Genomic DNA, 13,810 nt, shown 5'->3' with positions numbered 1-13,810 from the left:
ATAAAGTTAGATTTTGGTTTCATCACTGTAGTTAACTCTTGTGAATTTTCACAGAATACTTCAGCAGCTCCAGCTGAGGTAGCTGGTTTTATCTAGAACAAACTGGCACCTGCAACAGCACTATCTTAACACTACACCTGACATATGCCTAAAGTTGATTTACTGGAAAGAGTAATTAGGAAGAAAACAGTACTTATTTAGCTATCAATCAAGCCTGTTTACTGCCTATACTTTTGATGTGAAAAACATCAACAGAAGTTTTTTTTAAGCACCGACTAATTATTTCAAGTTTTCTGTATTATTTTAGACTAATATATCTGTGCATGTAAGAAGAACTAACATACCAAGTACTTTTTTTCATTAAAGTCATATTATTTTGGGAAGAACTGATCGATATCCAAGCAAAAAAGATGCAAGTAAATTGACTCTAGCAGTCTAGAAGAACGTTAAATAACATCATAAAATATGAAAGCTTCTTCAAGGGTAATTCCAAAGATAAGAGAGTAGAAGAATGGACTTCCAAACAGAATTAGCAAGCCTTAAATTTCTTACTGGATCCAAAATGACAAATGTTAGCTTCAATAAGCATTAAAAACCAAAAAGCCCAAAACGTTCTCCCTCCTAAAAACCACATGCTAAAGTCTCCTATTATTCTATGTTACTAGATTTTAGCAAATTTATAAGGTAATTCAGTAGGTTACCCACATTTAAAAATCCTCACACGCAGCATAAAGCCCAACGGTCTTTCCCGCCACTTGACACACAGTGACACTCTGAACAGGCGCATATATACATCACTTCATTTTTTTCAACTGGTACCTAACCTGACTGCATGCTTTGAAAGTAAGCATGAGATTTTCAAATTACAAAAGCATTCCAGCGTGCATTCCCTCTCTTGGTACAATTTATGTAGTTTTCAGGGACTGAAAAGGGAAAAGAGAATCCTGGAGACCATGGGAACATCTCAAGACCTCTTCATTAACTAAATGAATATACGGAGACCTTTCAATTTGTGAAGCACATACTGTGACTCTGAATGCAGTGATCTGTTATAGAGGAGTGCATGGATGTTTGAAACAGGAACCCAAGGGAGAAAAAAAAAAATCATCATTCTTTACTTTTACGTGAAAACCAAATAATTATCTAATTTATATTGTGTAGTTGTTTGATAACAAGAGGTAGCTGAGGGCTAAACTTCACTTTCTGGTTCTTCAATTGTAGCAAATTTTAAGAAGTATTAAGCATCCACAGTGATTAAAAACAGTAAAAGAACCCCAGCACTCTAATCTCACTTTTTCTATTTGCAATACAGTGACACTATTAAAGGGATTTGATTACCCAATCCCATACTGACTTTCCTATGAGATAAACACCTGAAAAATACCATTCTGCACTGGTGGAGAAAGAAAGTTTTCTTACATATTGTCTCTGTAAAATATCATTCTGATTTGCACTAAACATACTGCTAACATATATTTTCCTTTAATTTAAGAAAATGCCATTTGGCAGTCTATTTAAAGATGGGCCTATTACTAACCTTTTTGTATCTCCTTTTTGGACTTTTACCCAGTGCTCCACTTGAGCCATGTTACTTTTTCTTTGAATCTGTTTATCTGGATTTGTCCTCGGAACAAACCCTCTTTTATATGAGCTGGTACCATTCTGCTCGACTAGGCCCGCACTCATACTTAATGAACTAGGAAGCGTTCCATTCTTCTCAGCTGGCTGAGGCTGAGCTACTTGGGTCCATGATGCATTTGTTAAGTCTGGAAATAATGAATCAGCTTCTGTTAACGCATGCTTAGCCTTTCCCTTCTTAGTATCCAGAGTTTCTTTTCTGTGGATATAGCGCTCCTCCTCCTCTTTTTCTCTTCTAATCTCTTCACGCTTATCATATCCAAGCATTTCAGCTGATTTTTGATAACTTTCTTTTGTATCTGTAATCTCTGCTTTCACACACTCTTTACAGGCATCCACATGATTGACTTGGGGAACAGCTTGCTGATCCACTTTTTCAGTTTCTCTGAAAAGAAAATACTTGTCAGTAATGAACATTGCTTAATTGTGAAAAGTTGATGTGGTCTTGTTACTATTTTAGAAAGGATACCCACAAAAGCACCTTCTCCAGGCTGTGATAATTTGACACGTTAAGATAGATATGCTCCGCAAAATTCAGTTGTTACCCCAGTTAGACAAAAGTTACCTTTAGAGTGCCACCAAGGAAGCAGAAATCATTTATACGCATCTGTAAAAATGACTGAAAATACTCATATTGCATGAAAGAAGTGTTCAACTTGTGTAATATTATGTACAAAAAACTGCAAAAAAGAAAGTCTTCCTATCCTAGGAAACACTGAAAGCCAAAAAAACAAAACCAAGCCGCCAACTGTCCATTGCAAAGCAAAAAAAGTCTTTTCTATCTTTGTAGATGACTTAGGGACTAGTAATTTTTGGCCAAAAGGATGGAACAATATCCACATTTGAGTCAGTACTATCACTGCCCATGGAATTTCTAACCTGGAGGCTATTCCTGCAAAAAAAAAAAAAAATTCAGAAAAATAATCTCCATTGCTCCTAATACATTCTGCAATGCACACTAGTTTTCTTATTTACCTTATTGCCTAAATATTTAAAAAATTCCATACCAGAAATCATGATGTTAAACTTACAGCACACTATAAAATGTCTAAGGATCCTAAAAGTTTTATGTTGCTTTTGACACATAATGTACTTTATTTGCAATTTTCTTCATCTCCTGATAGCGATAAGCTTCTTGACAACATTTTTTTCCTCTTATAATTCAATGGAGTGTCATTGATCTTGGAGTAGCATCTCATTTTCTCTGAAACTAAATTCAGCTTCTTTATAGCTTTATGGAAGGTGAAATTCTGAGTAAGCACCGTAAAACAACTGTTCTCAGTCAACTTAGTGTCTCAAAATGAATAGCCAACTAGGAGGAAGGACAGTGCATCAATAGGCCTAATGTGCCAGACCGCCTCAATTTTTCTTTCAATTATTCCTATCCTTATAAAGAAGATAAATTAAAAACAGGTAACAAGATACGTGTTATTTGAAATTTAAATTAAATCCAGAAAGTCTTAACACAAAATCATATAGGATGCAAAGCTCTGGAAGAGATGTTGATCCTTTGCTTACATTTGATTTGCAAAAAGCAAGCAGTAGCGCGAGATACTCTGAGAAACTGCCCCATGACATTTTAATCCTCACAGCCCCAATGGTTAAAAGCAGGGTTGTCTCACAGTATAGAGTCTTCTTTCACAAAGAGTTGTAAGGAAAGAATCATATTCCAAAGTCAAAACATCAAGAAGGCTACATCAATTTTAAGGAAAGGGAAAAACTGGAAGGACATGAAGACACAGTTGAATTTGTTTGCCTCTAGCACTAATTAAGAACAACGGGACAAAGGACATTCTCCTTTTATAACAGTGCTTTTTCCTACACAGAGGGGAAAAAAAACAAAACAAAGCAAAACTTTTACAAGTACTAAAGGCTGAAGTTAAATAAAAAAGCAGTTAATACCTGCATAAATTAGTTAATATCCATAACTCTACGCACTTATGATTTACCCATCTTTTTCTTTTCCTCTTAACAGCATTTTAATCCTAGTTCTAAACACTCATTTGAAACAACTTGTTACTCTTCTGTCTTTTCCCTTTTACTTATCTCTCCTCAAGGCTGCCAACTGGTTGTTGCAGGTGTATGAATTTGCTCACAAAACCTGTAACTTTTAAACTAAAATTCACTAAAAAATTATATATATACAGAAATTAATCCATGTCACTAAGTGTGGGCACTAAACACCAGGTTTTCTTAACTATTGTTAGTTAATTAATTTGCAACAGAATGTAAATTTAAAATAATTACTTTAAAATAGGAATGAGTTTCATGCACACCTTTACAAATATAACTTTCAGAAATCACCACCAATCTGATTTTGATATATAAAAAAGATTTTTTTTTTTTTTTTTTAAAGTTAACAATTTCTGTATTGAACTTGCCTCTTCAGTGAAGAGCGTGTTTGCATAAGAGCAGCTTGATTCATAGCCCGGATCCAGCCATTCATATCCTCTTGGGTATCTGCACTGAAGTAGTAAGTCCGCATCCCTGAATGCTCTGCCTGAGAGCCAATAACAGAATTCTTATTATAAATATATGCCCGCATACCTGTATGAACAGCCTGCAAGGGGGGGAAAAAAAAAAAAAAAGAAAGAAATAAAACTCAGATAGCCCTTTCATTCCCCCCCACCCCCGGAAAATTTACTGTAGCTTTTCCTGCTATCTTTTAAACAAAAAACTTTCCATATTCTTTGACTGTTTCTTGAATTTTGGGTAAAATTATTACACTGCCACAACAGGCTATAGTGCAGCAAACTCAAATGGCACTCTGATTTTTACTGAAATTCCTCTACCTCTTTCTCTGAATAATAAGCTAAAAGTGCAGCACTTCTGGTTTTTATAGTAGGAAATTTCAGTTTTTCATTTTCTCTTAACTGATACATTTCATACACCATACAAAACAAATTAAAGAAATTCTCACTGAGACATGCATAAGCAAGCCAATTTTCCCAGATCATTTAATAAAGCAATTTATTGAGACAAAACACAGACAAAATCTTACAATTCAAGCCATTAAACTGCTTTTTTAAGAACTGATTATAATGCATGTTAAGATCTTTTGGTTAAAGCATGCACTTGAACCTCTATATTAGCTGCAATATCACAAGACTTACCGATAAAGTTAGTAATATTGATGGAATTATCACAGCACAGAAAATATTGACACCAAAATACTCCATGAAATTCTACTGCAAACTAGAGGTATTTGGAAATTCCTGTACAAATATATTCATTATTCAAACATCTTCAATATGGAATGTCTTTGTAACTCTAGGCTAGTTGAATTTAATCAAATCTCATCTACATTTGTATAAGTGATAGTGCAGACATTACTAAGTCATATTAGTCCTGAAACACTTGACTAGATTTCCTCAAAGTTACTTTATGGATGTGCTTCAGATTAGTAGGGAGAGATTCATCTCCTTACTTTCCAAAAAACTGGAGACAGTATACTTGGTTTGAAGCTCTTGTAATGATACTAAAAGAAAATTAGTAATTTAAACTGCTTTTTATAAAACTAAACCTGCTATCACATCCAAAAGGTAATGGCATGAAATACTGCTGAGACAGGAGTGTTTAAAAGGAAAAAAATATCTCAACTTTTTAATCTGGCTACATCTTCTTTTAAAGGTTAAATGTATTTCACAAATCTTCCCTAAATGACTGGTCTTTTTATTTTGAGGAAATCCTCTCCTCCTCATTATTCCAAATTTTTAAAAAAACCTCTACAATCACAGATGGCTTCAGAAACACAGCAATAGTTTTGACAGAACCCAGGCTATTTAATCTGGTGCAGCCCTCCCTAAATGTTACAATTTCAGTTGTTTACCCTGAATTTCTCAAATTACCATAATAGAGATTCGTATCAACAACTCCAAGGAGCAAAATATTGTCTTGCTATTACAGTGCTTTAAGTTTTGTGGAAAATTTACACCCTTTCTATTGCAGCCTGTTCTTATAAATGGGTGAAAAGTGGTCTTTCCCTTCTGTGCCTCAAGCAAGGAAGCCTCTGTTTTGAAAACTGTGGTAATACAGTCTCTGCAGGGCTCAGCCCCTGGCCTGCCATCACACCCGGCCTGGAAAGGCTGAGACTGCAGCAGAACAGCCAGCTAGAAAAAGGAGGAGGAGGAGGAGGAGAAAAGGGTTACACAGAGAAGTTCAGGACTCTCTCCTGCTCGAAAGAGTCTCGGCTTGCCAACAGCATTGGCCGTTAAAGGAGTACAAGGTGGTTTCTTCTCCCTTCCCACCATTAGCTACCTACCCTAACTCAGGGAAACAGTAGCATGAAGCAGTAGCTCTGATCAATTCTGTATTTAGGAACCAAAGGATTTTTTTCATGTTTGCCTGGCTGAGTTCTTTGGGTTTGGGTTTTCTTTGTTGTTATTAGGGTCTTTATTTTTTTTCTTTTGCCATTTTGAGAGCATTACAAATGGTCAAAACAAATATGATTCAGAAGCATTTAATTCATCGCAATTCATGGTTAGCATCCCGTGTAAGAAGAGACCAAAAACTGGCAGCTCCAGATGTAAAGGAAAACAGTGATTTTAACGCTAGACCTTATGACTACAAGGTTCCTTCACAGACCATGTGGTGCCCATAGAAGAAGATGCTAGAATTCAGCAGTGAAGCGACTGCTGCAGAAAAGCAGACTGCATCTGCCCACACTGCAGATGACACAGTAGGACCCTACCATTCACTGGTTATATAGTTGCAGAAAAACCCCACAACCTTGGGTGACTAACTGCAAAGACTGCACATCAATAAATGGATTTAATAGGCATCTGTCGTAATCGACCTGTACGTCCTGATCAACATAACCCATTTGCCTTTCAGGTTTTCTTTCAGCGGTGCACGATGAACACAGCTGAAATCATTGCTTAAGAGGCTGTAGGTGAAAACGGTATAAAAATGCAAAGTATGTTGCACCATTCTCCCTTGAGAGACTGAAGCTATCACAGCCATAAACATTCACAGCTTCAGAAGGGATAATGGAGATGGTGTGTTATTATCAAACATGACGTTGACATTCTGTAGTTCATAATATATAAAACTGGTTAAAGAAAAATTCAAATATATTTCAGTTATTTATTAGTAGCGTGTTTTATATGCAAGAAAGCCACTTTGTACCAATGTCCTATAGCTGTCTCTGCCAGCAGACACAGAAGCTAGCGGGTTGTGGTTTTGTTTTGTTTTGGGTTTTTTTAAAGCAATAGCTATTAGGATGACTACAGCATACTAAAAAGCCTAAAACGCAGCACATGCGCACATGTACACCATATACACAACAGGGAAAAAATAATATTGGTACCTATTCATGCATTCAGATGCCTTAATGTGGATAGATTGAGAAGAAAAGCAGCCTCTCTCCCATAATGCACAGAAGGAGAAATGGACAGTAAACCCCAAGAGCATATCAATAGCACAAGACAAGGACAAAAAGTTAAACAAGTTAAAATCAGGAAAAGATTCATGTTTCCAAATAAAATACTTAACGAAAGACTATATTAAAAGCAACTAATGCCTACAGCTGTTATGTCCACCTCCAATAATTGAAAATTCATAGGACAGAAGAAGTCACAGTTCATAGGATGGGAATGAATGATGAGGGATGAGGACAGAAACAGTTTTCTAATAATTGTCATCTTTCAAAGTTAGTCCTCTCAATAAGCTATAACATACAGGAAATTCTCCCTTCTCCCAAAGTTTGATATTTATGAACCTTTTATGAGCAAAAACTGAAATAATACTCTGATTCTTCACTATAAACACAACAAGAGCACAGTACAATCCAACTCATCTTTCACCCTCAAATAGTATCGAGCTTTTTCAGGACTTCCAGAAGCTAGAATCTTCCTTCTTTCAAATTCTAAAATGGCACCTCTCAAATTTATAGCCCTTGGCACTTCTTCACCTGGCTCCCTAGACCCAGAAAAGTTTTATAAGCAATATGGGAGCCTAAGGAAGGAACAGTGATCCAGAGAACATAAAGGAACAAACTATGTTCAATTTTTTTTAGGAAAACTAGTGAGATTGAAGAAACATCCAAGCAGTTTGCCCTGGTCCCAGCAGGTCTAAGCAATGAACAGATGCTTCCATTAGTAAGTCTACAGAGTATCAATAACGAAGAGATGTTTAAAAACAAGCTGCACTAGCATCTTCTGGAAGTAATGATTGAGCCCTCACACTGAAAGGGTGTATCTGTGAAAAAATTATCTGTGAAAAGTAGCATCAAAATAAAAAGGAGTAATTTGTATCTCCAATGTTACTTCTCAGCTCTTACAGGAATATCAGGGCATCCTTCATTGACTTTATTTGGTAGCAAGATACGCACCAAAATACAAACGTATACTTGCATACATTGTCCTTGCATGAAGTTTTGTTCAAATGTTCGCAAACGTTGGTAGGCTTTCCAAGTTTCTCAATTTGTATTACTGTCAGACTTATTTATATGAGTTTACTTCCAGTATTCTCTCATATATTTTAACACATATAAGACCAACTAAAAACAGTTTTCATGACAGAGGACAATGAAGCTTCTAAAGGGACTGTGATGACATAAATCTTCATAAACTGATAATATTAATGTTTAAAATTGTTGTATTACTAAAAAGTAGTCACTTCTCTATTAATCACAGGGAGTATTTCCAGCTCTATGTTAATGTTCAGCAAACTTTTTCACATTGGATTTGTATCAGCAAAAAATTACTGTATGAAAAAATATAGCAATTAGATTAATTAAATAGCTTAAAGATGTTAGCTACTGAACTAAATATGCAGTAAAGATCCTGAGTTCTAAAAGGCTGTCACACAGCTTAATCATAGAATCATTTGGGCTGGAAGGGACCCTCAGAGGTCATCTAGTGCAACCCCCCTGCAGTGAGCAGGGACATGTCCAACTAGATAAGGTTGCTCAGAGCCCCATCCAGCCTGACCTTGAATGCCTCCAGGGATGGAGCTTCCACCACCTCTCTGGGCAACCTGTTCCAGTGCTTCACCACACTCATCATAAAGAATTTTTTCCTTATGTCAAGTCTAAATCTACCCTCTTTTAGTTTAAAACCATTACCCCTTGTCCTGTCACAGCAGACCCTGCTAAAAAGTGTGTCCCCATCTCTCATGTAGGCCCCCTTCAGGTATTGGAAGGCCGCAATGAGATCACCTCGAAGCCTTCTCTTCTCCAGGCTGAACAACCCCAACTCTCTCAGCCTATCTTCACAGGAGAGGTGCTCCAGCCCTCGGATCATTTTCATTGCCCTGCTCTGGACCCTCTCCAACAGGTCCATGTCTCTCCTGTGCTGAGGGCTCCAGAGCTGGATGCAATACTCCAGGTGAGGACTCACCAGAGTGGAGTAGAGGGGCAGAATTACCTCCCTCGACCTGCTGGCCACACTTCTCTCGATGTAGCCCAGGATGCGGTTGGCCTTCTGAGCTGCGACTGACTCAGTGAAATGACAGTAGCTTACAGCTAGTCACAGCACTTTGCTTGGGGCAATGTGAACAAATCGTCAGGATAAATACTTAAAAGCTGAGTTTCTAAACAAAACAATTTAACATATATACTGCTACACTTCAAAGTAGGTTTTTGATTGCATTTGAACAGCCTGTACACAGTTCTGCAGGCCTGTAATTGTTAAACATCCAAAGAGACACAAAAGCTTAAAGCTGGGCCTCAGGAGATGATGAAAGGAAAAGAACTTTGAGAACTCCTAGAGTGTACATTTTTACAGTTAGCAGGATTTAAGATATATCCTAGTGAGCACGTATTTTACAAACCTCCTTCTAACTGAATCATATGCAAGAAGCATCCATGTATTTGCTAAGTAAATTTCTTTCCTTTAGTTTTACAAACCAAAATGTAGAAATTCTTCACAGTTTGACTGCTTCCCTAGCCTCAAAAACTCATTGTTACTTAAAACAGCCACTTCAAATGGGAGCCAATACCTCTATAGTAACAGAGGATTTACAACAATCTGAATAAATGACAGGCCTAATGTAAAAAGTGACATGGCACATTCTCCCACTCATTCAGGACTTAAATGCGAAAAAGTCTTATCTTTATTTTGGGCTTAATCTGCTTGTGCCTTCTATTTCTGGCTGCACTACGTCGTGAGACAGAATGTCCGTCTACGCTCTGGATATCGAAGTGTACTGAAGAGATTAGATAAAGGTAATGGCTGGTGAGTGACGGAATGCCAGTACAGCCGTGCTCCTGCCGCTGTATGCCCACAGCTGACTCCGTGACCATTGAACATCAGTGTTGGATGGGGTCCATGTGACAGGAATCTTACAAAAATCCTCCTACTGCCCTAGGAGTTTGTTCTAAATAAAATGAAACTGCAGCATCAAGCCTGCAGTCAATCATCAAACACCTAAAGCAGAATTAAGATGGCCCAACAAACTAATACATGAAATGTATGCCGTAGGTTTTTTACATCGATTTCTAGCATAAAGTTTCTTTTGCTATCAACTTCCTATTTCTATATCAACTTTTTAGTAACAATCCTATTTTGAAAGTCTCCGGTTACTGGCTCATGCTGATTTTCAGAAAAAGACTCAGTTTAAAGCCTTGGTAGAGCTCATATAGGTATGATATCTTAAAAGGAACAGAGGAAGCCTGTTTGCTTCTGAAAATGTTAAACCATGTTCACACCATGGATTCTACTCCACAGAAAAGGAGAGGTACAACTTGGCAGTGGTGACTTGAAAGCTCGCCTATAGCACATACTGCTTGGAAACTACATTGTGTGTGTGGGTATATACATACACCCACAGAGGGGTTTTTTCCCCCTTATCACTGATAATGTTAAACTGGTTAAGAATTCTAATATACATTCAATTTACATTTACAAACACGTTTTCAATAAAATAAAAAGCAGAATTTCTTTTTTAAAACTATAAAGCAACTAGATACTATCACTACTTTCTTTATCTTCTTCCCCAGTCTGCACTAAGAGTTAATCAAGAGAAGTAGAAGCCTAGAAGTACATTGGGTCCTCCTCTTTCACTACATGCTTCTTCCTAGGAGAAGGCTCTACAAGAGAGAGCTTTATGAATTACACTCATTAAACATTGGAGTGGAATGTTTTACTTAAACAAAGGTTCCTTTGTAGCTTGTCCTGCTATCTCATGTTCAATGCATTTGAAAAAGTACAATAAACATTTCCACAAAGTGCACTGGCTCTTTTTTAAACACATTTCCCAAGTTAATATTTGTTTAATAAATTTCAAACCATTATACACTTGAAAAATAGAACCAAAAGTAATAAAAGGTGGTCTATAATTTTAAAACACCCCAAAAATCAAAATGCAAGAGAAAGTCCAAGCCGAGCAGACGTTCTTCGTAATTTCAGTATAGAAAACTTTTAAACAGAAAGTTTCCTTCTAGATCTCCTAAAGTATACCTGATCAAAACCTGATTTCTATTTTTTTTTAAAAGTGCATAGCTCATTTGATTGATAGAAGAACAGGTTCTGCTCCAAGTATCGGTAGAATTTAAATCTGCAACATACACTGAAGTTTCTAAACTCTGCCTTAGTGCTGCAGCTCAGACAATGAATTGGAGTCAGGTTTTTCCACTGTCAAGAAGGAATGTATGTTTTATTTCGTTTTCGTAGTTTTTTATAACAGAGACTAGAACTGTAAATTATACAATTAAACTTTCTTTTAAAAAAAACCAAACAACCAAACAAAAAAAACCCAGAACACAAAACCCACCTCAAACTATATCAAACAAGAGTATTTTTTTTTTAAAAAAGTCCATGTCACTCAGGACAACTCCCCCCAAAAAAGGAGAAAAAAAATTGGTTACTCTTTTTCCCCTAGATATAAGGAAATTAAACATTAAAAGCTAGAGTGTTGTCATTTTCTAACTGAGAACTGAGCTGATTATTTTATTTTTAGAAAACACACAACAAAACCAAAACCAAACGACCATCAGTCCACTATGAGATCAAGAAAAAAAGACATCTTTTCTTTCAATTTGTAAACAGTACTGGAACAACTTATCAATACTAATTTTTTATTTTAGAAACATGATTTTTACTCACTGACACATTATTAAGCTCTAAAGACACTTACATAGTAACAGACATATGAATGTCAATTCATAAGCAACAAAAAAGTGCTATGTCACATTTGAACAGGCAGTCAATAAATCCGTCAACTTTAAAAAATAAATAAATAAAACAGGAAAGCACATGATGTTTCTGTTTACAACAGCAGCTTTTCTAGTGCAAATAAATATTTTAAAATATGATTAGCTAATAAGCTTTGTAACTGTACCTTAAAAGAAAACTTGCGATTTATGCGATCTTCAGGTCCAACTGGAGATATTACGTAACTAGGCAGTGGTATGCTACCCAGAACAGACTCTTCTCTGCTGTCTGTTGAACAAAAAAATTGCAATCTCATTCACTGCACTTTTCGTTAGGGTAACAAAACATTCTTCTTCATGGACACACAGACAGCAGGCATTAAGTAGAAAGAAGAGAGGTTCAGACTGGATATAAGGAAAAGAATTTTCTCCGTGAGGACAGAGCAGCAGCGGAACAGGCTGACTAGGGATGTTGTGCCATCTCCATTCTTGGAGGTTTCCAAGGCCTGACTAGATTAAGCCCTGAGCAACCTGGGCTGACTTCTTTCCTGACCCTGCTTTCACCAACCAGGCGGCTGGACTAGACACTTCCTGAAGTCCCTTCTGACCTGAAATTTCTTGTGACTCAACACTAACCACACATGGAGAAAAAATGTTTTACTTTTAAAGAAAAAAGACTGAATTTTTTTTTAAAAAAATCAGTTTGGGTTTTTGTTCAGTTTTTTTAGGGGTGGGTTGATTTTTTAGGTTCAGACAGAAGAATACACTTCGAGAATAAAGCTTACTGTGACAAATGAACTTTGACAGGCTGCATAACATGATGGACCTTCCATTTAGCATTCTACATCTAGGCTAATTGCTCTAATTAGGAAACCTCTATTACTGCTGACTCTAAAGTGATCAGCAGGAGAAACGCAGCACTCAGAAATATGAATTCAAGTCTCATATTCTGTAATGCTTTCCAAAAATGGTAGCATGCTACACAATATTCAAAACTTCAAAATAACCTTATGTAATACCATTATTCCTAGTTCAGCCTAAGACCATTTCTAACCTTTTTTGGTAGAAGTACTCGATTCAGACGTTCTCACTCTTACATTGTCCCTTGGATTAAAGCTGAATCAATGCCCTGATCTGGAGACCGTGTGTTCTCAAAAAATCAGCTGTCCAAGTGCAAGCAAGTAGATAACATAATGTAGACTGGAGATGGAATAAATCTTAAAGGGCTATTGCTGCCAAATGTTTTGCAATGTAAACCTTGGCATATATCAAAGATAAGTTATGTGACAAAAGATCGTACAGCACCCCCCTGTTCCCCAACTCTGGCCTGAAATTTGCTGCACATTAAAGACATATGGATAAGTAATTGTTTCACTATGCATCTTCTCAGAATACCTAACTATATCTGAAGAGTTCAGTTAGTTTACACTTGCAGTGAGATTTGAACAGGTGAACTGTTACAGACTAACACAAAGGAGCTACTCACCTTTGTAGTAAAACAAACAATAATCAGCAAGCACAAACCACCGTCTTTTCCATAATCGCATTCCAGAGCTATCCTGAAATGCAAGAAATGTGATGCAGTTTTCATTTAAGGCAAGTTAACAGCTGTATCAGTGAGTAGTTCACCAGAAGTTTACCTGAATATGGTATTAATTGCAAAAACAAGTGGTTTATATTTTAGCAAAATATTACGTATCAAGAAAGATAAGAGGCAAAACATTCAGCTATAAAATAATCAGGGTAAAATATTCAAACTGCTAATTTTCATTAAGTAATTAAACTCTCATCCCAAACAGCATTCAGATTAACCTTATACACAACCAATGCATATTTTATCTAGACACATTTATCTGCAATAAAGAAACAAAGTATGCATGTGGATGGCACAAACTCCAACAAGGACTGCCTGTAGATGAAAATCACTACACAGCTGTGAAGTATGACCTCACATTTCAGACCATGATCCCCTATAATTCCACAGTGAATCTCCCATATGTTACTCATGCTTAAAATGTAATTTAATAAAATATTCCTTAGGAAATACAACAGGGTGCATAATGTACAAATTTTAATGAC

The 13,810-nt window shown here is 36.5% G+C and overlaps 1 protein-coding gene across 1 annotated transcript in view; it reads right to left on the bottom strand.

The window, feature by feature from the left end:
• Positions 1-1,537: 1,537 nt before the first annotated feature.
• LOC104159774 (pleckstrin homology domain-containing family A member 7-like) overlaps positions 1,538-13,810 on the bottom strand; it is a gene marked incomplete at its 3' end in the record, with an annotated part of 64,479 nt that continues 52,206 nt past the window's right edge. The window contains exons 5-8 of the mRNA XM_009697769.1: positions 13,218-13,290; positions 11,920-12,020; positions 4,020-4,198; positions 1,538-2,023 (exon numbers count right to left, since the gene is read on the bottom strand). Of these exons, the coding sequence (XP_009696071.1) occupies positions 1,538-2,023; positions 4,020-4,198; positions 11,920-12,020; positions 13,218-13,290 (839 nt within the window). The remainder of the gene's footprint in view (positions 2,024-4,019; positions 4,199-11,919; positions 12,021-13,217; positions 13,291-13,810) is intronic.

This window comes from Cariama cristata, unplaced genomic scaffold (assembly GCF_000690535.1).
Source record: "Cariama cristata isolate BGI_N322 unplaced genomic scaffold, ASM69053v1 scaffold10033, whole genome shotgun sequence".
In the NCBI taxonomy this organism is placed as follows: Eukaryota; Metazoa; Chordata; class Aves; order Cariamiformes; family Cariamidae; genus Cariama; species Cariama cristata.
The sequence above is the reverse complement of the archived record's forward strand: the minus strand, read 5'-3'. Positions and strand labels throughout refer to the sequence as shown.